We start from the raw sequence: 22,616 nt of genomic DNA, 5'->3' as shown, positions 1-22,616 counted from the left end.
GATCCATTTTTAAAAAAAAATTCAAATATGTTTTGTGTATTGTTTTACTTGCATGTATGTCTTGAGTATCACATGCAGTAGCTGCAAAGGCCAGAAGAGGGCAGCAGATACTCTGAGGCTGAAGTTAGATAAGGTTGTGCGTCAGATATAGATAGGTACTAGGAAAGGAACTGGGGATTTTTTGGAAGAGGCTAGTGCTCTTAGCCACTGGGCCATTTCTCCACACACACTGATGCATCTTGCTAACTCCCTTCCCTCTGTTCTTATTGCTCAGTTTTTTCATCATTATCTTTAAGATTAAATTATGTCTATCTTTCTATTTCTATCTATCTGTCTGTCTGTCTGTCTGTCTGTCTGTCTGTCTGTCTGTCCGTCCGTCCGTCCATCCTGTGCTTGTGTGAGAGCATGTACCACAGAACACTGGTGGATCAAGGACAACTTTTAGAAGACAATTCTCTCCTTTCACCGTGTGGGTCCTGCATTTCAAACTTATCATCAGGCTTGGCAGCAAGCAAGCCCCTTAACCTGCTAAGCCATCTTGCCTGCCCACTTACAGCTTCTTCTTCTTCTTTTTTTTTTTTTTTGGTTTTGTCTTATTTTTTGTTTTTTGATACAGGGTTTCTCTATGGAGCCCTGACTGTCCTGGAACTCACTCTGTTCCAGGTCAAGGCTGACCTTGAACTCACAGAGTTCTGCCTGCCTCTGCTTAACCAAGTGCTGGGATTGAAGGCGTGTGCCACCACTGTCTGGCTAATTTTTTGTCATAATTATAGAAAATAATCCACATTAATTCAACGCAAAGGAATTTCAATGGAATAAAAATTTAAATGCATTATACAAGAAATTGATGTGAAAATTATATGGTCATAATGAAGTTTACTCTTAAAGATACCTTTTATTCGGGGTGGTGGCTTATACCAATCTCCTAGCATTTGGAAGGCAGAGGCAGAAGCGTTGTTGTGAGGACTAAGCCAGCCTAGACTATACAGTGAGATGCAAGCCCACAGATAAGGCCTACAGAGTGCTAGCCTGTCTCACAAACCAAAACAAGGGAAAAAACAAAACAAAACAAAAAATACCCAAAGCCAAATACAGCAGAAGTAAAGATATCTTCCAGCTGAAAAGCCAGCTCTGTTGATAACTGATTAGGAGCATTCCCGTCATCTTCAGGGCTGGGGCCGAACCTTGCTGTAAAGTGTCTGCTTGGCATGCTGAAGGCTTCTAATTAAATACTAACACCAGCTAAAAACAAAATTCTGGGCATAAAATATTTGGTCAAAATCTTCACTTCTTACTAGCGTCATGGAAGTAGAATCATCCAGAAAGCTGTTGTTTTGGGGTTAGCAGTCAGGGCTGCAATCACAGACCCGGAACTTTCCACTGCCTAAGTACCAATCTGCTTTCCTCCGCATCTGATGGAAAATAACGCATACGGGGAGCCTAACAAATGCTTGCTGAATGTCAAGATTCTCCTAATGCACTGTAATGCTCTGTAAGTATTGGGGACGGGGGACTTGACCTATGGAGTGGATCATTTTAACTTAACAATTACTGAATCACAAATGAACTCTCAAAAGCTTTGAGAGCAGAAGCAGGGAAACGGGGACATGGCCATCTTTGGTATAAACACAAGCCTGAAAAATAAGCCCCGGTACAGTCATAAAATGAAGGACTTTTGTGTTTAGATTCTTTATTCATCAAACCTAATTCCTCTTTAAGCTTTTTTTTTCCATTAAAATTTGCTTTTACAGCTCTCTCCATCTGCAAGGCCATCATGGAAGTCTCAAAGGAAGCATTATTTGAGGAATTTGAGAACTATTCCTATACCTTAGAATACTACTCGCAGGAGTCTGCTTCAGAGGAGGAGACGCATCTGAAAATTGTTCACTGGGTCTCTCTGCTGTTGTGTGTCCTAGCATTTGTTCTGGGGATTCCAGGAAATGCTGTTGTCATTTGGCTCATGGGATTTAGGTGGAAGAAGACAGTCACTACTCTCTGGTTCCTCAGTCTGGCCATTGCAGACTTCATTTTCCTTCTCTTCCTGCCCCTGTACGTCTCCTATGTGGCCTTGGGTTTCCACTGGCCTTTTGGCCTGTGGCTCTGCAAGGCTAATTCCTTCATTGCCCAGCTGAACATGTTTTCCAGTGTTTTCTTCCTGACAGTGATCAGCCTGGACCACTATTTCCGCTTGATCCATCCTGTCTCATCTCAGCGGCACCGAACGCTAAAGAACTCACTGGTTGTTGTTCTATCTGTCTGGCTTTTGGCTTCTCTGCTTGGAGGTCCTAGCCTGTACTTCCGCGACACTCTGGAAGTCAATAACCACATTATTTGTTATAACAATTTCCAGGAGCATGGCCATGACCTCACCTTGATGAGACACCATGTTCTGACCTGGGTGAAATTCCTTTTTGGCTACCTTTTCCCTCTGCTGACAATGAGCTTCTGCTATTTGTGTCTCATCTTCAAGGTGAAGAAGCGAAGCCTCCCCATGTCCCGTAAGCATTTCTGGACAGTCCTTTCTGTAGTCATTGCCTTCATGGTCTGCTGGACTCCTTATCACCTCTTTAGTCTTTGGGAACTCACCATCCACCACGACAGCTCTTTCCAGCACGTGCTGCAGCAGGCAGTCCCTCTCTCTACTGGCTTGGCGTTCCTCAATAGTTGCCTGAACCCCATCCTTTACGTTCTGATTACCAAGAAGTTTCAAGCTCACTTCCGGGCCTCTGTTGCTGAGGTACTGAAGCATTCGTTGTGGGAAGTCAACGGCCCTGCCACAGCCAGTGAACAGCTCAATAGCTGTCTTCCCTAGAAACAGACCGTGTTCCCAGAAACCAGCATGGATTCTTCACGTGAACCTCATAAAAATTCGTTTCAGATGAACCTTCGTTCTGATCTAAACCGACCATATTTTTGTTGTTTTTGTTCAGTGTATTGGCCTTATATTTTTGCGTGGGTATAAAATGTAGATTTCTTCTTCCTTGCAATTTAAATGATGCCGCTGTCTGGCTGCCCTCTGGTGGCGACTGTGATATTAACAACCTAAATCTTCCCCCCCCCCCACTGTTTTAGCCTGTGTCTATTGATGTACCGCAATATATCTATCCGATTAAATAAATCGTTTTTATAATGCATACCACATTATATTAATTATAGCAACTTTCATCTTGAAAAGGCATCAGCCTCGTTTTTGGTTTCCTTTTGGGTCATTTTGTGTGTGCACACCTTGCTTGTTGCTCCTTGCTTGCCTACGATGGCTGATGGCTAGCCAGCAAGTCCCAGAGATCTGCCCATCTCCACCTCCACAGCCCTACACTGAGTGCCTGCTACCACGTCAGGCTTTTTCTAATGTGTGTTTATCTAAAGGCTTCCTTGAATGCACTTGACCAACTAGGGTGTCTCCCCCGCTCCCTGATCTTCACCTTTTCAGTTACTAAAAGAGAAAATTAACAAAAAATTTTTTTTCTGGGACAGTTTCACTATGTAGTCTAGGTTGGCCTCAAGCTCCAATAAACAAATTGAATACAAATATATTTTAATAGTATAATACATATATATATTCAACTTTTTAATAATTTACAAATTAAGGTATTAGTTGGTTATGTTCGCTTAAAACTTTCATTTCTGTTAACTGTTTATTTGCTAAGTTGACCCAAAATCTAATTACTTAAGTAATTTATTGTTAGCATAGTTCAATTTTGAGGTTCTGGAACCTCAGGTAAATAACGATGCAACTGGTCTAGCTTGGGATAGTTGGCACATTTTATGACTGTGCCAGGGCTTATTTTTCAGTCCATCAACTGTCCTTTCTCTCACTTCTGTCCCTTGACTCTGTCCAGAGTGGTCATACTTCTCAGTTCCAAAGGTGCAAGCGGCAAGCGCTCCACGGAGCTGCATCCTCAGGCCTATTTACTGAGGGTTACAAATGCCACTCCTACAGCCTTGTTTCAAAGGGAGGGGGACAGACCTCTTGCTTCTTGACAAAACATGTCTACAATTTTCTGTTTATTTTTAGTTCTTTAGAGCATCATGAAATTTGAGAAATCTGGTTGTGTGCAAGTGTGTAGATTAGTTACTATAAACACATTCCGGGGTGGGCTGGCCCGAACGCAGAACTACTTCAAAGCGCAGGCTTTGTTCTTTGGTTTACGTGGACACCAGTATAAGCTAAATAAGATACCTTTATGCCTGTGTTCGTCAGCGTTTTCAAGCACTATGGATCCCCAGAAGGGCAGGTGCTGCCCTCTGTCGGCTCTCGTGGTTCTGGAATAAACCTCTGCCGGCTCCCGTGGCTGACACTGCCCTCTGCCGGCTCTCGTGGTTCTGGAATAAACCTCTGCCGGCTCCCATGGCTGACACTGCCCTCTGCTGGCCCTTATGATCCTAACAAATTTGAAAAAATTTTCCCACTATTTCAGGTTGCACCTGAATTTTCCTCAGTGCGTATTTTATTAAATAAATCTTTACAATATGCAGCTTGCGTCACTAAACCAAGAGCAAGAGTAGGGTCAGGCTATGTGACATAACCCTAGGTTAATTTTTCTGGATCCCCATCTACAAAATACAGAAAGCTTTAAAGATACAACATCCAAACTGTAAAAACTACATCTGGTATTTAACATGAAGCCAAAATAGCTGATTTGTTACAATGGTATCCTTTCGGGGCAGTAGAATCACTGGCAGTAGCTTTTAGCATATTGCCCACCTCAGCCACCATTTGCTTACAGCGTCAAGGGAAAACACCCCACACTCAACAACCTCATAAACCTACACAAGACCATGGGAGTGTGGGAGGCCTGGGAACTAGTTAACCTACACAGTACTCCTATCAAGACATAATGCTAACACACTATACTTTTTTTTTTCTGGATACAGGGTTTCTCTTGTGTAGCTGTCCTGGAACTCTGTAGACCTGCCCGTGTCTGAAACTAAAGGCATGTACCACCCAGTCAGACTACATTTCTAACAAAAGGTTCACCCTCTGTAGCTCAGCACATTATATAATTCCTAACATTTAGAAATGGCTGTGATTGTATGACTTACCTCCTCAGATACAGCAGCAATGTAACGCTTGTGGGGGAGCGGAAGAAATTGGGCACTAATACCTACACTACATAGTAGTTAACTATGGGCCTAGGGGACCCAGCACCAGGCACTCGTGTGGTGCACACACATATGTACTCTACCCCCCCCCCCCCACCTAGACTCTAGGGACTGAAAACCCAGGTGATAAACATCTTACTGGCCCAAGATTCAGTTTTTCAAAAAAATTAATCTTGATGTCTGGCCAAAATAGACCATATCCACCAGTACCATGTTACTGTCAGTAACAGAGCTGTATTACCAATGGCTACAAAATTATAATCGCCAAACAATAACACTACATGTTTTTTTTTTAAAAATGTTGTATGTAGTCATGTAGTACATAAAACACACGTTGGGAGTCAGTCTCCTTTCACCATGTGGGCCAGGCTGGTCATCAGGCTTGACCTGCTGCTGAGTGACTCACCCATCTTCCCGGCCCCCAGTTTTTATTACTGAAGCCTTCCCTTTAATGAAAGCATATACCATTTCTCATAACAGAATCAAGAGCCCAGGGTTTTTTCTAGCTTTTATTCAAGTGCACTGACTTGACGATGATTTTAGATTTTGTTAAAAGCAGCCACATCCATGGATTGTACGTAGTCCTCAAAAGCAGTAATCTGCTCCTCCAGCATATCTGTTCCAACCTTATCATCTTCAACTACACACTGTATTTGAAGCTTTTTAATTCCGTATCCCACTGGAACCAATTTGGCTACAAAAGAACATAAAGGGAAGAGTTAGGAAACTCTTATTGATGGAAAAACAATGAAAATGTATATAAATTCCAACTTCAAAACACCACCATTAAACTTACAAGAGCCCCAGACCAAGCCGTCTGCCTGAATGCTTCTGACACACTCCTCCAACTTGGCCATGTCTGTCTCATCGTCCCAGGGCTTCACATCCAGTAAGATGGAAGACTTGGCAACAACCGCAGGCTCTGGAAAAGAGTTAAAAATGCATTACCCTTACTCAACTGAACACCTTTGCTCTAGGTCAAATCTCAATGTTTCAAAACAGACCATCTTCTTACGGAAAAACACACAAAACCCACCTGTCTGTCACGCGCATGCCTCTTTCTGTGTGGCTAAGAAAGAGGCATGAAACTGTGTGACAGTTTCTATCCCACAGAGGAATGCTACAGCTGCCACCGTAAGGTCAGCTGCAGACCAGTAGCTGTGGACCTCGTATAAGCAAAGATGTCTACTGAAGACTAAAACCACGTTAGGGTCAAGCTCTGGAACAGACCACTCGCACTATTACTTAACAAGGAAGACACACGACTGTAGAATCACCTACTTTTAGCTTTCTTTGATTCGTACTGTGCAAGGCGCTCTTCTCGGAGCCTCTTTGCTTCTTCGCTTTCCTGTATGGAGAAAAAAATCCACGAAGTTGGTTATCTTCTGCTGATACAGTGTGATGACAGGGCCATTACAGAAATGACCAGGTTCATCAGTAAAAAGCAAATCCATCAGGAGTTCAGCCGAAAGATGGTGATTTGGTTTTATTCATCATGTACCCAGTGAGGGTTCAAATTCAGGCCCTGATACAGGACCTACATTTATGCCTTATCAATATACTCAGAGATGTCAGCCATACCTCCTCGTCATCTGACCCAAAGAGATCAATGTCGTCGTCGTCTTTGACATCCGCAGCTGCACTTCCTGTGGTGTCTTCCACACTGGCAGGGCCATACTTGCCCAAAGATTTCTTCACTCCTGGCAGACTTGAAAACAAACATCCTACCACGGTTAGGTCGGTGCCACACCTCTTTCCTTTACTAGACAAAACATAAAGTCTTTCTTTCCCAGTACCAATCTGTTCTGGTTATTGACGCTTTAGCACAGCCCCAGGTAAAAATATTACGTGTGCCCGACTCTTCAGTCAACCAACCCTAGTACTACAGGAGACAATGTACTCAATACTCACTATGGCTTAACTCTTTCAGAACGAACATCTCTGAGCTTCCATTACGATTTCTTAGTTAACTGGAGTATACTCCCCAAACTCTCCATCCGTGCTGGTAGTGTCAGAAGGCCAGGGACTGAATGAGCTACCCTCTCACCCCAGCGATGGCCCCCCCTCCCAGTTCGAAGCACACTGGCAGGGAGGTGTGGAGTAAACTTTGACTGCTGTTGTCCATGTTCTACCTGTCCTATGAGGAAATGCAGGGCTTCAGTCTCTTGGTCTTCTAAGGTTACCAAGAAATTCAGCTTACACCAGCCCAACAACGCTAATGCCACTAGAACCTGGACCCGACTTTGCCATGAGAGAGTCCGGGTGGTGCAAAGGCATTTTTATTTTTACCTGGCTTTCTCTTTCTCGTAAGACTTGATGTGATTATACCAGCGCAGGGCATGGAACAGGTCGGCGGGCGGTGGGCCAGAGACTGCTTCAAAGACCGCCACATCGGCTTGTGATGGCACATACCTGCCGGTGACAAAGACACGTGCACACACCTTTCAAAGGAAGACACAACATACGACACGAGGTGTGACCAACTCTGCATCCGTCCAACCGGCTAGTGGCGACTATTAAGGGGCTAACAAGTCGCTTCTTCAGTCGCTTTTCATTTTAAGTGCACCAAACATCTGTCTGAGCCTGTGCAAGCTAAGAGCGGCTGCACCATCCTCCCATCAGCCCACCCGCCCGGGAGCCCGGGCGCCCCGCTTCCCTCCCGCCGCGCCCGCGCCACGTGGCCCCGGCCTCCCGGCTCACCCCTCGATGTAGCTCTTGTCCGCCAGGTAGTCGTTGAGCACCTGGAGGCCGGCGGGGGTTCTGAGGTCTCCGAAGCCCATGGCGTCGGCTGTAACCGGAGGCCCGCAGCGGCGGAGGGACAGAGCGCCAGGAGCCTGCGGCCGGCGCTGAGGGAGAAAAGGGCCCGGGCCGGCCGGAAAAGTCCTTATATAGAGACGGAGGCGTTCCCCCTCCGCGGCACCGGCTAGAGGTGAAAGGTCAAAGTGCGTCACTCGTCCCGCTCCTCCACGTCAACCTGGGACTTGCGGATTAAACGGCCCACAGGCTGTCCTCGGGCCACCCCTTGCGTTTGGGAAGAAATGAATAAAAGAGGCATTTTAAAATGCCTCCCTCCAAGGATTCCAAAAGTAAGGGAAACGCCCCTTGAGGCGACGGAGTTGAACGAAAGCGCTCGGCCTCGAGGCCTCGGCTACTTCCGGCGGAACTGCAGGTCCAAGTCGACCTCTCCGCTTCCTCTCGGCTCTCGTTCGGGCTGACGGAAATTGCCGAACAGGGCCAAAGAGGGGACATTGTCGAGTCTGGGTTTTTCGTCCCTCCTGGCTTTCCGTCCACCAGCTCCTGTGACGGAGTCAGCCGGGACCGCCATATTGACTTAGCGGCCGGGTTCTGAGGGGTCGGAGAGCTCCGGACGAGTCAGCGGAGCATCCCGGTGGGCTCCGGAGGAAAGGTGAGGACGTGTTTAAGTGGGAGGGCTGAAGTTCTGCCAGCAGGTGTTTTCTTTCTCGGCAGGATTGTATCCTTTAGGGCAGACAAGTCATTCTCCTCTTGTCCTTGACTGGGTACCGCCTCCCGCCCCGCCGCCTCGGAAACCCGGGAGAACCGGCAGGTGAGGCCGACCGGCCTTAGCTTCTGGTGTGATGGAGCAGAAGGGAGGACGATTGGAAGACCTTCGGGAGCTCGGGCTTGCGAGCTTCTTTCTCCGTGCCTTGACGGGAGGAGGCCGGCTGTCTGCCAGGGTCCCGAGCGACTTCACCTTGGGCACCGCTGTTTAGGTGCTGTCCTGCAGATGTCCACACTACTGTTTGTTTAGTCTGGTTCATTGATCACACTGGGTAGTGTTTTATTCATTCTACAGACGGGGAAAACTGACCAAAACAAAAATGTGTAAAAAGTTAGCCGGCGCTGCTCAGCTAAGCGGTTAAGAGTACCTTGCAGAGAGTATCCGAATTCGGTTCTCTAAGTCAGGAGACTGACAACTGCCTGTCACTGTGCTCCAGGGGATTCGCCACCCTCTTCTGGACGGGGAGCATCTGCACTCACATGACCCACACACAGACACGCACAGGCACACATAAATACAGAGAAAATGAATCTCAAAAAGTTAGCTCGGAGCCCAGCTGCAAATCAGGAAGCTGCAGTGTCTTCAAGTTCCTGAGATTCGATGTAAGATCAAACTGAATTGTAAACTTTAGATTTCTTTTTTTTTTCCTCCTGGGAATCTTTTCTTTTTCTTTTCCCACTGAGTTTTACATTACTAAATGGAGTGTTCTAAACCAGAGAAAAGTTTCAGAAAGTTGTTCCTCTAAGTCACAGCCAAGGTACTAGAGATGTGCCAGGTGTGGTGTGGTGTGGCCCGTCTATAATCCCAGCACTGGGCAAGCTGAGACAGGAGGATGCAACCCAGGACTCTACTAACTGAGCTACAGCCCCAACTTGAGTAATTATTTCTGTTCCTACCTGATAGATAGTATGTCTGAAATGTATATCAGGGCTGGCAGGGTGCCTGACAAGCTGAGTTTGATCCCCAGGCCCCCCATGATGGAAGGACAGAACAGACTCCCAAAAGTTGTGCTTTGGTGGTCACGTGCACGTGCATGTGTGCTTGCTAGCACACGCAAAGTAAATAAATGAATGTGAAAAACAAGCCCAGCAACAGACATGCACCAATCTGGACGTGGTGGGGTTTGTTTATAATCCTGGCACTCACTTGGGAAGTCTAGGAGTCCTGAGTTGATCCTTTCCTTCATAGCAAGCTTGAGGTCAGTCTGAGCTACATGAGATTTATATAAAATACACAACAAAACAAACTGTATTCTGTATAAGGCAGGTTATCCTCGAACTCTATGTAGTGCAGGTTTTATATCATTGTATAGCTTAGGCTGGTCTCAAATGCATGATTCTCATGCTTCAGGGTCCCCAGTGCTGGGATTTTTATGGACATGGGGCCATCATGCTTGACCTCTTCAATACTTTTTTTCTGATGGAGTATGTACTACTCATTCTGGAATTTGGTAACTTGTTTTTGTAAGGATACTGTGTTAGTCCTCAGAAAAGGGAAATAGATTTCTTGTCAAGGAATTTCTGGTCTAGTAGGTACCAAAATCAATAATTCACATGCAACTTAGCGTTGGGGACTTTGTTATCTGTGCTTGGGATACAGCCCAGTGCAGGCTAAGGAAGTGGTCCTCCACTAAAGCTTAGCCCACGTTTAGTAAGTAGAATAGTAAAATAAATGCATGGTTGAAGGACACTTGAAAGAAATCCCACACTAGCTCAGAATTGACTATAATAGAGGGTTATTTATTTAGGGGTAGACTCACAGATCACAAAGCCCTGCTCGAACAGGGAACAGCAACCAAAATGCCACAGCCGGAAGAGAGAGTGGACACACACTTTACATTAGCATATATAGTATTTGAGGCCCTGCCCAAGTGGGTGGGTAACTTAAAGGCTGCTGGCTGTAGGAATTCCTACAGCACATGATATGTGCTGTTAATAAAGAAAATAACCACAAGCAAAGAACACTTCACAACTGATTGTCAGTAACCATTACTGATTAAGTTGAAGTCAGCTTTTATTGCAAATTTTTCTTTGTTTTTAGTATTGGCAATTTTTGACATAGTAATAACACCCTAGGAAGTATTGTAGATCTGCTCTGTAGATTAAGAACCAATAACTGATTTATACCAGAAATTATTAGTAGACAACCTACTGTAAACAGACTGCAGCTGTCTGCAGATTCAATATCGAAAGTTATAGATTACTGTTATTAAGGAATTAATTAAATAAAGTTTTAATTATAGGTCTTATATGATAACTACAGGCTTTAGTGCTTAGAATTTTATTTTATCTGAATGGTAGCAGAGGCAGAGAGGCCTGTGGATGGATCTCTGAGATTCAGGCCAGACTGGTCTCTATATAGCTAAAAGCCAGTTGTGGTAGCACATGCCAGTAGGATATGTTGAAGAGGTAGAGGCAAGAGAATCATGAATTCAAGACCAGCCTGGGCTTAGGGACTGGAGAGGTGGCTCAGTGGTTAAGACCCCTGGCTGTTCTTCTAGAGGACCCAGGTTTGATTCCCAAAAATTACATGACAGCTTAGCAACTGTTTGTGACTCCTGTTCCAGGGGATCTGACACCCTCTCCTAGCCTCTAGGAATCAAGCGTGTACACAGTGAACAGACATATATGCAGCAAAACACACATAATTGTTTTTAATTAAAAGGGAAAAGAAAAAATCCTGATTTTTGCATGATTTTCTATTAATGCTACTGCTATTGAAACTTTTTTACTAATATTAATGTTAATTAATTAATGTTGATACATTCTAATCACGTAGTTTTTTCTCACTATCTTTAAAAGGTAAAAACAGCTACACGAAAGACAAGTCATTTTGCATATCCCTGTAATCCCAGCAGTTTGGTGATAAAGGCAGAAAGACCGAGAGTACGAGGCTAGGCTGAACTACATGAGACCAAAACTAAAACCAACCGACTAAAAACCACTTCAAAAAATTCCAAAGGAAAAGTTATGATTTTAGAGGCTATGCTGCACAGTTTTATGTGAACTTGACACAAGTTATCCAAGAGGAGGGACTCTCAATTAAAGAAATGTCTCAACCCTGGGCAATGGTGGCACATACCTTAAATTCCAGCACTCAGGAAAAATTGTTTTGTTTTCTGTCTATGAATGTTTTGCCTGCTTGTATGCATGTGCACGGTGTGCGCAGGTGCATGCAGAGATCAGAGGAAGACATGAGTAACTACGGTTCTGGGTGGTTATGAATCACCATGTGGGCGCTGGGGACTGAACACAGACAGGTTCTCTGCTTTAAACTTGTGAGCCTCTCCAATCCCCTTTCTGCTCTTGAGTCAGAGTTTCACCAGTTACCCAGGTCTAGGCCGGCCTAGAGTACATGACCCTGCTGCCTTGGTGTCTCAGGTAACTGAGATTCAGTCCTGCAGCACTGGGTCTGCTGGAGGACTGTTGTTTTAAAGCTCGCCCATGAGTTTGTGATAGATTCAGGATGGAAGTATAGTATCAAGCAAATTGCAGGCCTGCGAGATAAGCATGCTACTCAGCACAGAATAATGGGCCTCAAGATGCGACAAAGGCTTTTGACTTCTGAACTACCTCAGGAATATTTTAGGATCATATATAATTCATGTATCATCTGAGAGTGCATACTGGAGCCAGTTGTGATAGCACCCAGGAAGCAGAGGCAGGAGGATTACTTCAAGACTAGCCAAGATTAATAGCAAGACCCTGTTTCAACAAAACCAAAACCCCAACATACTGGTAAGAGATGAGGGCAGAAAGGTTTGTTTTTTTTTTTATTTGTTGTAAGTAATGATAAGAGTTACTTTACAATTTATTTTACTTTATTCTTATTTATTTTTTTCTTTTTTTTTTCTATCTTTTTTTTTTTTTGAGACAGTGTTTTCTATATATCTGCCTGACTTCAAACTTGCTATGTAGCAGAAAATGACCTTAAACTTGTGATCCTCCTGCCTCCGCTTCCCAGGTTCCGGAATTACAGACATGTATTCCATGTGTGCTGTGCTGGGGTTCAAATTTAGGACTCTCTGGATGCTAGGCAAGCACCTTGCATTGCACACCATCTGAACTGTGTTCCAAGCCCTTGCCACTTCTTTCTAGTCACAACAGAACTGCCCTTTCCATTACAATTATATTCCACGACAGACTTACAGCTGGAGAGATAGCTCAGTCGTCTCAATTGCATGTGGACCCAAAGGCTACTGAATGCTAACTGCTCCCTAGCTGTGTGACATTGTATATGCTAACGTCTCTGGGACTGAGGGAGATGAAAACATCAGTACCTCTGAATATTCTCTTAGAATAATGTATATAAAATCATAAAACAATACCAGATAGTTTATAAATAGGTGGGTTTTTTACCTCTACAACAATTTATCTTTGTTTTATTTTTTTAGGCATCATGTTAAGGATACCTGTAAAAAGGGCCTTAATAGGCCTTTCTAAGTCTCCTAAAGGATATGGTAAGTGTTTTTGTTTTTGTTTTTGTTTTTAATATCCATGAGTATTAGACTTACCTTTGTCAGTTCCATGGTCTATTAGGTATTTCTTCAGAAAATTTGAGCCCATAATTTACATTAAATAAAGAGTAGAAACCATTGATCCAAGTTGACAGAAGAATTTTCAAAATAAAACTTTTTCTTCTTTAGTTTACAAAAAACACATAATAGAACATATTAGGAATTACATTCTGTATCAAAATAAAAAACAATGCTCATTTGGTTTTTGAAAAGCAATGTTAAAATGTCAACCAAACTACTGGTAAAAGCAGACAATAAGGCCAGCTGGTGGCGGCACACACCTTTAATCCCAGCAGAGGCGTGCATGTGTCTTTTAAGTTTGAGACAGCCTGGTCTACATAATGAGTTCCAGGCCAGCCAGGACTACCTAGGGATACCTGTAAGAAGAGCCTTGATAGGTTTTTCTAACTCCTAAAAATATGGTAAGTTTTGTTTTTGTTGTATGTTTAAAACTATTTTTCAGTGTCCCTCTCTCGAGCAAACAAAATAAACAAAAAAACCACAAAACCAAATCTGACAACCATGTGTGTGTTGGGTAGAACTGAACTGAAAAAGCTTTTGTGCTTTGTTACTTTAGTACTTGCTTACTTTACTTTAGATTTAGTTCTTAAAGAAATGTGCATCTAGAGAAAGAGGACTAGTAAAAAATAAAAATTTTCTATCCATTAGCTTCTGCTGTCATGAGTGAAGCTCTGTTAATTTGTTTTTCACCTTATTGTTTTTATGATCAGTTCGAACAGCTGGTACAGCAGCAAGTAACTTGATTGAAGTGTTTGTTGACGGCCAGTCTGTCATGGTGGAACCAGGAACCACTGTCTTGCAGGTATGCATATGTTGTAATTAATTTTGTGACTGTGTTCTCTGATTTCTGTTTAAAAAAGTTATTTGCTTCATACTGCTTAGTTTAAAGATGAAACAACATTAGCTAGCAGGCAGTAGTGGTGGCACATGCCTTTAATTCCAGCGCGAGGAGGATTTCTAGGAGTTGGAGGCCAGCCTGGTCTACAGAGCGAGTTCCAGGACAGCCAGGGCTACACAGAGAAGCTCTGTCTCAAAGAACAAAAACAAAACAGAAAAGGAAGTCAAGGTATGAAGCACTGGGACAATTTGACAGGGAACTGGTGGACAGTGGTTCTAGCAGATAATGGGGAAGAAAGACTACTCCGCAGAATGTGGCTGTTTATCTGATTTCTCACACATAAGATGAGGAGACTCCAGGATTCATCAGAGGGTTTGGGTTCAAAGCAAAGAGTGAAACCTCTTCAGGAATATATGGAGCAGTGGGTGCAGGTGCAGGTGTTTAGGGATATTAGTAATAAGGATCCCCGTCCACCTTCTAGTTCAGTGAGGACAAGAACCAAGTGAAGATCCTCTAATGCAAACTTTTGTCTTCTAGGCTTGCGAGAAGGTCGGCATGCAGATCCCTCGGTTCTGTTACCATGAAAGGTTGTCTGTTGCTGGGAACTGCAGGATGTGCCTGGTGGAAATTGAGAAAGCTCCAAAGGTACATGATACCTGGAATTCCATATCATGTTGTGGGAGGGAGAAGACTTTCAATCTTGCAGCAAACTTTCTTGAAAATCAACACAACTATAAATTTAGTATTTTTTTTATATGTAGGTAATTCATTTCAAAATGAAATACATTGATGGAAGTGTTATATAAAGTAAATGCTGTATAACAAATCTAGGAATTGAAGGTGTTTTTTTTTTTTTTTTTTTTTTTTGCTTAGGCAGGGTTTCTCGGTTTAGCCCTGGCTGACCTAGAACTTACTCTGTAGGCCATGCTGGCCTTGAACTCAAAGAGATCGCCTGCCTCCCAAGTGCCACGGCCAGGCCTCAAGGTATCAGTATCTTGAGACTCATGGCGAGTGTGGAGCATATAGCGTATCTGTAGAGAAGTTCCCTTGAGGTTATGTGATTGCATTTTGGTGTACACAGCAATGCGTACAAATGAGAACAAGGTCTGTGTGTGTGTGTCCTTCCAAAGGGCAACTTCAAGTATCATTCCCCAGGTTCTTTAGAGATAGGTCTCTCGGGTTAGGTTAAGCTAGGCAAGCTCCAGGGATGCACTTGTCTCTGTCTCCCCAGTGCTGAGGTTACAAGCCTGCACCACTATGCCTAACTGTTCTGATACTGGTGTTAGGGATCAAACTTACATCGGTGTGCTTCTCAGGCCTACACAACAAACACTTTGCTGACTGAGCTATCTCCTTAAATCCTAGGATTTATTAGGGCTCTTTTCCTGGTTTTTCGTTTTATTTATCTTTATTTTTAATTGAAAAGGTATGTATTCATTGATTTAGTAGGAAATGAGGTCTGGGGCGTGTGCCATGTGGAGGTCGGAGGACGATTTACAGTGGTGTGGATCCTGTCCACCATGTGGGGCCTGGGAATTGAACTCTCAGGTCACTAGATTTGACAAGCACCGTTTGTTATTCACTGAGCCATCTCACTGGCCCCTGGTTTCATTTTTTTTGAGACAAAGTCTCTCTACCTGGTCTAGGCTGACCTCAAATATACTATATAGCACAGACTAATGTTAAACTCTTTAAATTTTTAAAATTTTATTTAGTGTATATAATATATATATATATTTGTGTGCTTGCTTGCATACATGCCTGAGTGTATATGCACACTGGTGCACACTTGTGCATGCATGTATATACTACTGTTTGTGTGGAGGTCAGAGGAGTGAGTTTTCTTCTTCCACCAAGTTGGTCCTGGAGGTCTACCAAGCTTGGCAGCAAGTGCCTTTACCCACGAGCCTCCTGATTGTGAATATAGATAGGTGCAATAGTCACCATACCTGTACTTCTCCAATTTTATTTTAATTTTACCATGTGTGTGCATGACATGTCTGCATGTGCCATGAAACATGGTGATCAGAGGACAACTGGGTGAGATCATTCTTCTCTTTATGTAGGTGCCAGGGTTGACTGAGCAAGTACCTTTACACATTGAGCCTTCTTGTCTGCCCATTTCTGTTTTTTTTTTTTAATTTTTTTATTTATTTATTATGTATACAATATTCTGTGTGTATGTCTGTAGGCCAGAAGAGGGCACCAGACCTCATTACAGATGGTTGTGAGCCACCATGTGGTTGCTGGGAATTGAACTCAGGACCTTTGGAAGAGCAGGCAATGCTCTTAACCACTGAGCCATCTCTCCAGCCCCCATTTCTGGTTTTTAAAGCACAAAAATGGTGACCAGGTTGGGTGTGGTGTTATGCACCTTTAATACCATCACTCAGAGCGGAGGCAGGTGGACCTCGGTGAGTTGGAGCCTGGCCTGGTCTACATAGTGAGTTCCTGGTCAGCGCTACTACATAAGACACTTACCCTGTCTTAAAAAAAAAAAAAATTTAAGTAAGAATTAATTTAAAATAGACCAGAAAAAAATTTAAAAAGTAAATTCAGACATAGTGGTGTACACCTTTAATCCCAGCACTTAGGACACGAAGGTAGATGGATCTCTGAGTTTGAGGCCAGCCTGGTCTATGTAGAGAGGCCCAGAACAGCCAGGTAGAGAAACCCTGTCTCCAAAAGAAAAAGAAAAAAAAAAAGAAAAGTATTGTTTTGACTAGTAGAATATCCTTAAGAACTCCTAGGGTATCTTAGCTTTTTTGGAGGTTTAATTAGCTCATAGTTTTAGAGTCTGAAAGGCCAAATCAAGCAACTCCATTGATAGACATCTAATTGTTATATAATACGACAGAAGGAAAAGGAAGAGACTAGGGAAGGGACTCCCTCTTTATTGGCAGTAACCCACTCTTACGGGGACTGCTCTGCTCCAAGACCTGACCGTGGAGATGCCAGTGTTGCTCTCACATGTCCCAGTTGCCTCCCACTTGGCGTTGTGTCTCACACATCTTTGTAGACTGGGGACCAGCCTTCCAGTACATGGCCTTTTGGGAATAAACCACTGCAATGCTTCATTTGTTTTTAAGATTAACATGAAGGGTCAGAGTATCTTATGGTTATTAAAAAAAATCTAGAAAAAATGTTATTATTGTTTGACTTTTAGAAAAGGTCTCACTGTAAAATCAAACCCTAGCTAGACTAAGCTGGCCTCTGGCCTCAGACTTGCAGCCTATGCCTCCTGAGTGCTCAAGTTACAGGGATGAACCACTATACCTAGCTGAAAACTAAAATCTGTTTTGAAAGATAATCTGTGCTTTTTTTAATCTTTGAGGCATATTTCAGGCTGTCATGCAACTCATTGTGTATCCCAGGGCTTTCTTTTTTAATGTTTTATTAATATTTTATGATAAGCGTTAGTTATGACTAAAAGTAAATACAAATATGGATTTCTCCATTGAAATTCTAGGTTGTTGCTGCTTGTGCTATGCCCGTTATGAAGGGCTGGAATATCCTGACAAACTCGGAAAAATCCAAGAAAGCCAGGTACTTTGTTCTTACTGCTGTAGATTTGTTAGGAGGAATTTATGCCTCCCCCAGATGAGGGATTTAGTATCAACCTGTGGAGAACAGCAGGTATGAGTACAATAGCGGAAATCAGCTCAGATGGTCGAGGTATTACATGGAATAGTATCAGCGTTAAACCTCGTGATGAGTAGAACCCAGGTCTTGCTGAGCTGAGCTGAGTTCATGATACATTAGTGTTTGCTCTGGGGCTCAGTGTGTGTTTGTGAAGCTTGGATAAAACTAATACATTATCTTCATTGTAAATTAATGTAGATACTTCCTGAGAATATCTTTCAGCAGTTTCTAAAATCTTTATTTTTGAGATGATCTCACGTGGCCCAGGCTGGTCTCACATGTGGAGCTGATGATGACCTAGAGAGTCTGGTCTCCCTTCCTTAGTACTAGGACTCCAGGCACAATGCCACCATACCTGAGGAGTGCGGGAGTGGAGACTGAACCGAGGCTTCATGCATACATAGTCAGTCTACATCCTACCCCTAGCAAGGTTTGGGAATTCTGTATTGTTAAAATAGGATAATTTTAAAAAAGGATTTATTTATTTTTATTTTCTGTACATTGGTATCTTGCCTTCATGCATGTCTTTGAGAGGGTGTCAGATCCCCTGGAACTGGAGTTAAAGGCAGTTTTGAGCTGCCATATAGATGCTGGGAATTGGACCCAGATCCTTTGGGAGGGCAGTCAGTGCTCTTAACCACTGTACCATCTCTCCAGCCCAAAAGTCATCATTTTAAAAGATGAGCATGGCAGCACATGCCTGTAATTTCCTCAGTTGGTAGGTTGAAGCTACATGGACTACATAGCAAGACCCCGTCTTTGAAAAAATAATGTTGCTGATGGTGGCATATGCCTCTGTTTCTATCTTTTGGAAGGTGTAGGTAGGAAAATCCAAATGCAGGGGTGTCCTTGACCATATTGTGAGTTGAAGGTCAGCTGAGGTTCATGAGACCCTGCGTCAAAATAAATAAGTGAATAGACAAAGCCCTGGAAGTCAATCTCTTAGGATTGGGGTTTTAGTTGACACTTTTTTTTTTTTTTTTTGGTTTTCCGAGACAGGGTTTCTCTGTAGCTTTGGTGCCCGTCCCGGAACTAGCTCTTGTAGACCAGGCTGGCCTCGAACTCCCAGAGATCCGCCTGCCTCTGCCTCCCGAGTGCTGGGATTAGAGGCGTGCGCCACCACCGCCCGGCACTAGTTGACACTCTTATGAGTTTGTTCAAACTGTATTTAATACTGAAGGTTATTGAACTAGCCTATAGATCACCATTTTTTAGGGGTAGCTGCTTTTGTCACTCTATATATCTGATTTTTCATACAGAGAAGGTGTGATGGAGTTCTTATTAGCAAACCACCCATTGGACTGTCCTATTTGTGACCAGGGAGGTGAATGTGATCTGCAGGTATCTAGAATAATTCTGTAAATCTTTTTGATGGACTCATTTTAATTTCATTATAACATTAGATTGACTGTTTCCTAATCTACTTAAGGACCAGTCCATGATGTTTGGGAGCGATAGGAGCCGGTTTCTAGAGGGGAAACGTGCTGTGGAGGACAAGAACCTTGGACCCCTGGTAAAGACTATCATGACCAGATGTATACAGTGTACCCGATGCATCAGGTAATGTTTCTCTTCAGGAATATTTCCATATAGTTTCATTGAATAACAACTCTTGAAATTATAACCATTATTTAGTGGGGAAAAAGTTAGATTTTGTTTAGTTTTGGTATTTTTTTTTCTTCAGATATTCTGGTAAAAGGACTATGCTAATTTGCTTTAAAACAATGCCAAATTCAGTTCAGTTTAAACCTTTACATCTGGTATTCTGTGATAACATAACAAACTGTGTCCAAACGATGTGTACAGTTTTCTGTTTGTGTGTTCCACTTTAGTTACAGAAAAACATTGATTTTTTTAAATTTTTATTTGCTGACTATGCTTATCATTGGAATTACACTAATGCCTTTTTAATGTTTTGAAAGTCGTTGCCTTTGTGATTATGAACCAGAATAGAAATGCTATTTTGTGGACTCAACCATTTGATAAATTCCTATTTTTTAGGTTTGCAAGTGAGATTGCAGGAGTAGATGATTTGGGCACAACAGGCAGAGGAAATGACATGCAAGTTGGCACATACATCGAGAAAATGTTCATGTCTGAATTGTCTGGGAATATCATTGATATCTGCCCTGTGGGTGCCCTGACCTCTAAGCCTTATGCTTTTACTGCCCGGCCTTGGGAAACAAGGTATTTATCTTTGCGTTTTCAACAAATTTGTTTTTACAAGATTTTATTTTGTGTGTGGGCTGGGGCAAATGTGGTGCAGGTGCCCATGAACATGTGTGTAGGTGTGTTTGGAGGCCAGAGGACGACGTTTGGTGTCATCTTCAGAAACATTGTCCACTTTCTTTGAGGCAGGGTCTCTTCTTGGCCTAGACTGGCTGGCGAGAGACCTTCTCCCCCTGCCTCTCCAGCACCAGGATTCCAAAGATGCACCAGCGTACCAGCGTTTTCACATACGCTTTGAGAGTAGACTCGGGTCATTGTACTTACTAGGCAATGGCTTTGCAGACTGAACCATACTCCTAGCCCTGATTATTTGTTTTTAATTTTTATTTAGTGTGTGTACTTGTGCTTGTGTTCTTGCACAGATGGGTGGGTGCGTGCCATTGTGAACATGAGAAGGACAACTTTTGGAAATTAGTTTTTACCTTGTTAAGGAAGGTTTCTTATTTCTTCCATTGTGCTGCATATTCCAGGCCTGCCAGCCTACAAACTCACTGTAGGAGTGCTGGATTAGAGATAGAAACTCACTGTAGGAGTGCTGGATTAGAGACAGAAACTCACTGTAGGAGTGCTGGATTAGAGATAGAAACTCACTGTAAGAGTGCTGGATTAGAGACAAACTCACTGTAGGAGTGCTGGATTAGAGACACAAACTCACTGTAGGAGTGCTCGATTAGAGACAGAAACTCACTGTAAGAGTGCTGGATTAGAGGGCTGGAGAGATGGCTCAGAGGTTAAGAGCACTGACTGCTCTTCCAGAGGTCCTGAGTTCAATTCCCAGCAACCACATGGTGGCTCACAACCATCTATAATGAGATCTGGTGCCCTCTTCTGGCATGTAAGTATACATGGAAGGATTGTATATGGTATACATAATAAATAAATAAATCTTTAAAATAAATAAATAAAAGAAAAAAGAAAGAAAGATGCCAGGTGGTGGAGCACTCCTTTAAAAAAAAAAAAAAGAGTGCTAGATTAGAGATGTTTGCCACTTCATCTGGCTCCTGTGTGGGTTCTAGGGATCAACTCAGGTCTTCAGGCTTGCTCAGCAAGTGCCTGTACTCTCTGAGATACCTTCCTTGCCTTGTTTTTAAATTGTAGTTCACTACTTTTTATAAAATGTTCTGTGTCGTTTTATTCCCAAATTTTATTTTATTTTATTTTTTTTTTTGGTTTTTCAAGACAGGGTTTCTCTGTGGCTTTGGAGCCTGTCCTGGAACTAGCTCTGTAGACCAGGCTGGTCTCGAACTCACAGAGATCCACCTGCCTCTGCCTCCCGAGTGCTGGGATTAAAGGCGTGCGCCACCACCGCCCGGCTATTCCCAAATTTTAATTGATTTTGGTCTACACTTTTGTTTGCTTTAAGTAAAAAAAAAAAAAAAAAATCTGTGTTACGAGGAGGCGGTGGTACACTCTTTAGTCCCAAGAGGCAAAGGCAGATGGATCTTTGTAAATTTGAGGTCAGCCTGGTCTACAGAGTAAGTTCAAAGACTGCCAGGGCTGTTACACAGAGAAACTCTGTCTGGAAAAACAAAACAACAGCAACAAAAAGACACCAAAAAAGATTTGTATGTGTGTACATGTTTCCATGTTTATATGTGGTGTGTGTGTGTGTGTGTGTGTGTGTCTGATGTGGATGTGAGGTGGCCTCTTTATGTGAGTTTGAGACATTGCATCTCAGGTCTTTATGCATGTGCAGCCTATACCCACTGAGTGGGTCTGGCCCAGCTCCAGAAGAATGGTTTGTTGGAAGGTAGCTAGTTAAATTGAAAGGTAGGATAAACCTCTACAAAATTATTTGTAGCTTCTTTCTTTCTAAGATTAAAAAACTTATGTACATGTGTACCATGCATGGTGCTAGCCTTTAATGAGAAGGGAGACAGGAACAGCATCAAGCCAGACCATTAAAGATTTATTTGTTTTTGTTTGAGACAGGGTCTTTCTATGTAACCTTGGCTGTCCTGGAATTGGTTATTGTAGACCAGAGTGACCTTGAATTCACAGAAATCTACCTGCCTCTGCATTCCAAGTGCTAGGATTACATTGTGTGCCACTCACACCTAGCTGTTTGAGATTTTTAGCCAGTCAGGTGTACTTGTGCATGTGCACGTGTGTGGAGACCAGGTGTTGACAGGTGGCTTCCTGACTCCCTTCACTTCATTTACTGAGGCAGCATTTCTTGCTTAGCCTGCAGCTGCCTATCAATTGCTGTCCCTACTTTGACTAGCCAGTTTTCCTGGTCCACTCACCTAGCTCTCCATCCTCCAGAGTGCTGACAAGCCCTCCTGGCTTTTCTGTGGCTGCTAGGAATCTGAATTCCTATTTTTGTGCTTGCATAACTAGTACTGTATTTACTAAACCACATTTCCAGTTCCACAAAAGTTGATTTTAGACTTATTTTTTTTTTATGTGTGTGTATGTGGGTCTGAGTTATGTATGAATACTGTATGTATGCAGGTGCCTGAAGAAGCCAGAAGAGAGCATTGAATCCTTTGAAATTGGAGTTGGATTGTGGTGAGCCGCCATCTGGGTGCTGGGAACCAAACTCAGGTTCTGCAAAATCAACAAGTGCTCTTAACCACTACAGCACCTCTCCAGCCCCACAGAGTAGATTTTATACATCTAAAGTAGCTTACATTTTGGTGTGTAAGTGAAAAAATTTAAAAAAAAAACTTATTTTGTGGGATTTTTATTTTATTTCCTTGTTTATTTTTGTTGAGCTCCTTTCTGCTCTCGGGAATGGTTGGTTT

At 43.0% G+C, this 22,616-nt stretch overlaps 3 protein-coding genes, 2 non-coding genes and 1 pseudogene across 6 annotated transcripts in view; 2 read left to right on the top strand and 4 right to left on the bottom strand.

The window, feature by feature from the left end:
• Positions 1–1,210, bottom strand: part of LOC121433360 — a 43,193-nt pseudogene extending 41,983 nt beyond the window's left edge.
• Cmklr2 (chemerin chemokine-like receptor 2) overlaps positions 1–3,067 on the top strand; it is a 58,106-nt gene extending 55,039 nt beyond the window's left edge. For both annotated transcript variants that reach the window (XM_041631961.1, XM_041631962.1), the window contains one exon: positions 1,752–3,067. In XM_041631961.1, coding sequence (XP_041487895.1) covers positions 1,775–2,812 — 1,038 coding nt within the window. In that variant the 5' untranslated portion in view covers positions 1,752–1,774 and the 3' untranslated portion in view covers positions 2,813–3,067. The remainder of the gene's footprint in view (positions 1–1,751) is intronic.
• Positions 3,068–5,399: 2,332 nt separating this feature from the next.
• Eef1b2 (eukaryotic translation elongation factor 1 beta 2) lies at positions 5,400–8,183 on the bottom strand. The gene is made up of 6 exons (XM_041631795.1): positions 7,804–8,183; positions 7,393–7,515; positions 6,685–6,811; positions 6,385–6,451; positions 5,900–6,025; positions 5,400–5,797 (listed from the first exon to the last, which is right to left on the bottom strand). Exons 1-6 carry the CDS (start codon positions 7,881–7,883, stop codon positions 5,643–5,645), a joined length of 678 nt encoding a protein of 225 aa, XP_041487729.1. The 5' UTR covers positions 7,884–8,183; the 3' UTR covers positions 5,400–5,642.
• On the bottom strand, positions 6,138–6,269 carry LOC121433552. Its single transcript, XR_005972332.1, has one exon. It is a non-coding gene; the product is annotated as a small nucleolar RNA SNORA41 (small nucleolar RNA).
• LOC121433551 lies at positions 6,530–6,608 on the bottom strand. The gene has a single exon (XR_005972331.1). It is a non-coding gene; the product is annotated as a small nucleolar RNA SNORD51 (small nucleolar RNA).
• Positions 8,184–8,360: 177 nt separating the features above from the next.
• The window catches only part of Ndufs1 (NADH:ubiquinone oxidoreductase core subunit S1), a 34,404-nt gene continuing 20,148 nt past the window's right edge, over positions 8,361–22,616 (top strand). Inside the window, exons 1-8 of the mRNA XM_041631794.1 lie at positions 8,361–8,509; positions 13,017–13,082; positions 13,871–13,962; positions 14,536–14,643; positions 17,468–17,544; positions 18,900–18,981; positions 19,070–19,200; positions 19,642–19,827. Of these exons, the coding sequence (XP_041487728.1) occupies positions 13,022–13,082; positions 13,871–13,962; positions 14,536–14,643; positions 17,468–17,544; positions 18,900–18,981; positions 19,070–19,200; positions 19,642–19,827 (737 nt within the window). The 5' untranslated portion in view covers positions 8,361–8,509; positions 13,017–13,021. The remainder of the gene's footprint in view (positions 8,510–13,016; positions 13,083–13,870; positions 13,963–14,535; positions 14,644–17,467; positions 17,545–18,899; positions 18,982–19,069; positions 19,201–19,641; positions 19,828–22,616) is intronic.

Source organism: Microtus oregoni, unplaced genomic scaffold, assembly GCF_018167655.1.
Source record: "Microtus oregoni isolate MIOR12 unplaced genomic scaffold, Mior012 000038F_ref0000394, whole genome shotgun sequence".
NCBI lineage: Eukaryota > Metazoa > Chordata > Mammalia > Rodentia > Cricetidae > Microtus > Microtus oregoni.
The sequence above is the reverse complement of the archived record's forward strand: the minus strand, read 5'-3'. Positions and strand labels throughout refer to the sequence as shown.

Excerpts from the sequence above, each read along its gene's own strand:
- Eef1b2 (XM_041631795.1), bottom strand. The coding sequence starts at position 7,883 with ATGGGCTTCGGAGACCTCAGAACCCCCGCCGGCCTCCAGGTGCTCAAC. Across the intron at positions 6,812-7,392 it reads TACGAGAAAGAGAAAGCCAG|TCTGCCAGGAGTGAAGAAAT; the intron begins GTAAAAATAAAA and ends TTTGTTTTCAAG. Across the intron at positions 5,798-5,899 it reads CGGCTTGGTCTGGGGCTCTT|CCAAATTGGTTCCAGTGGGA; the intron begins GTAAGTTTAATG and ends GTTCTTTTGTAG.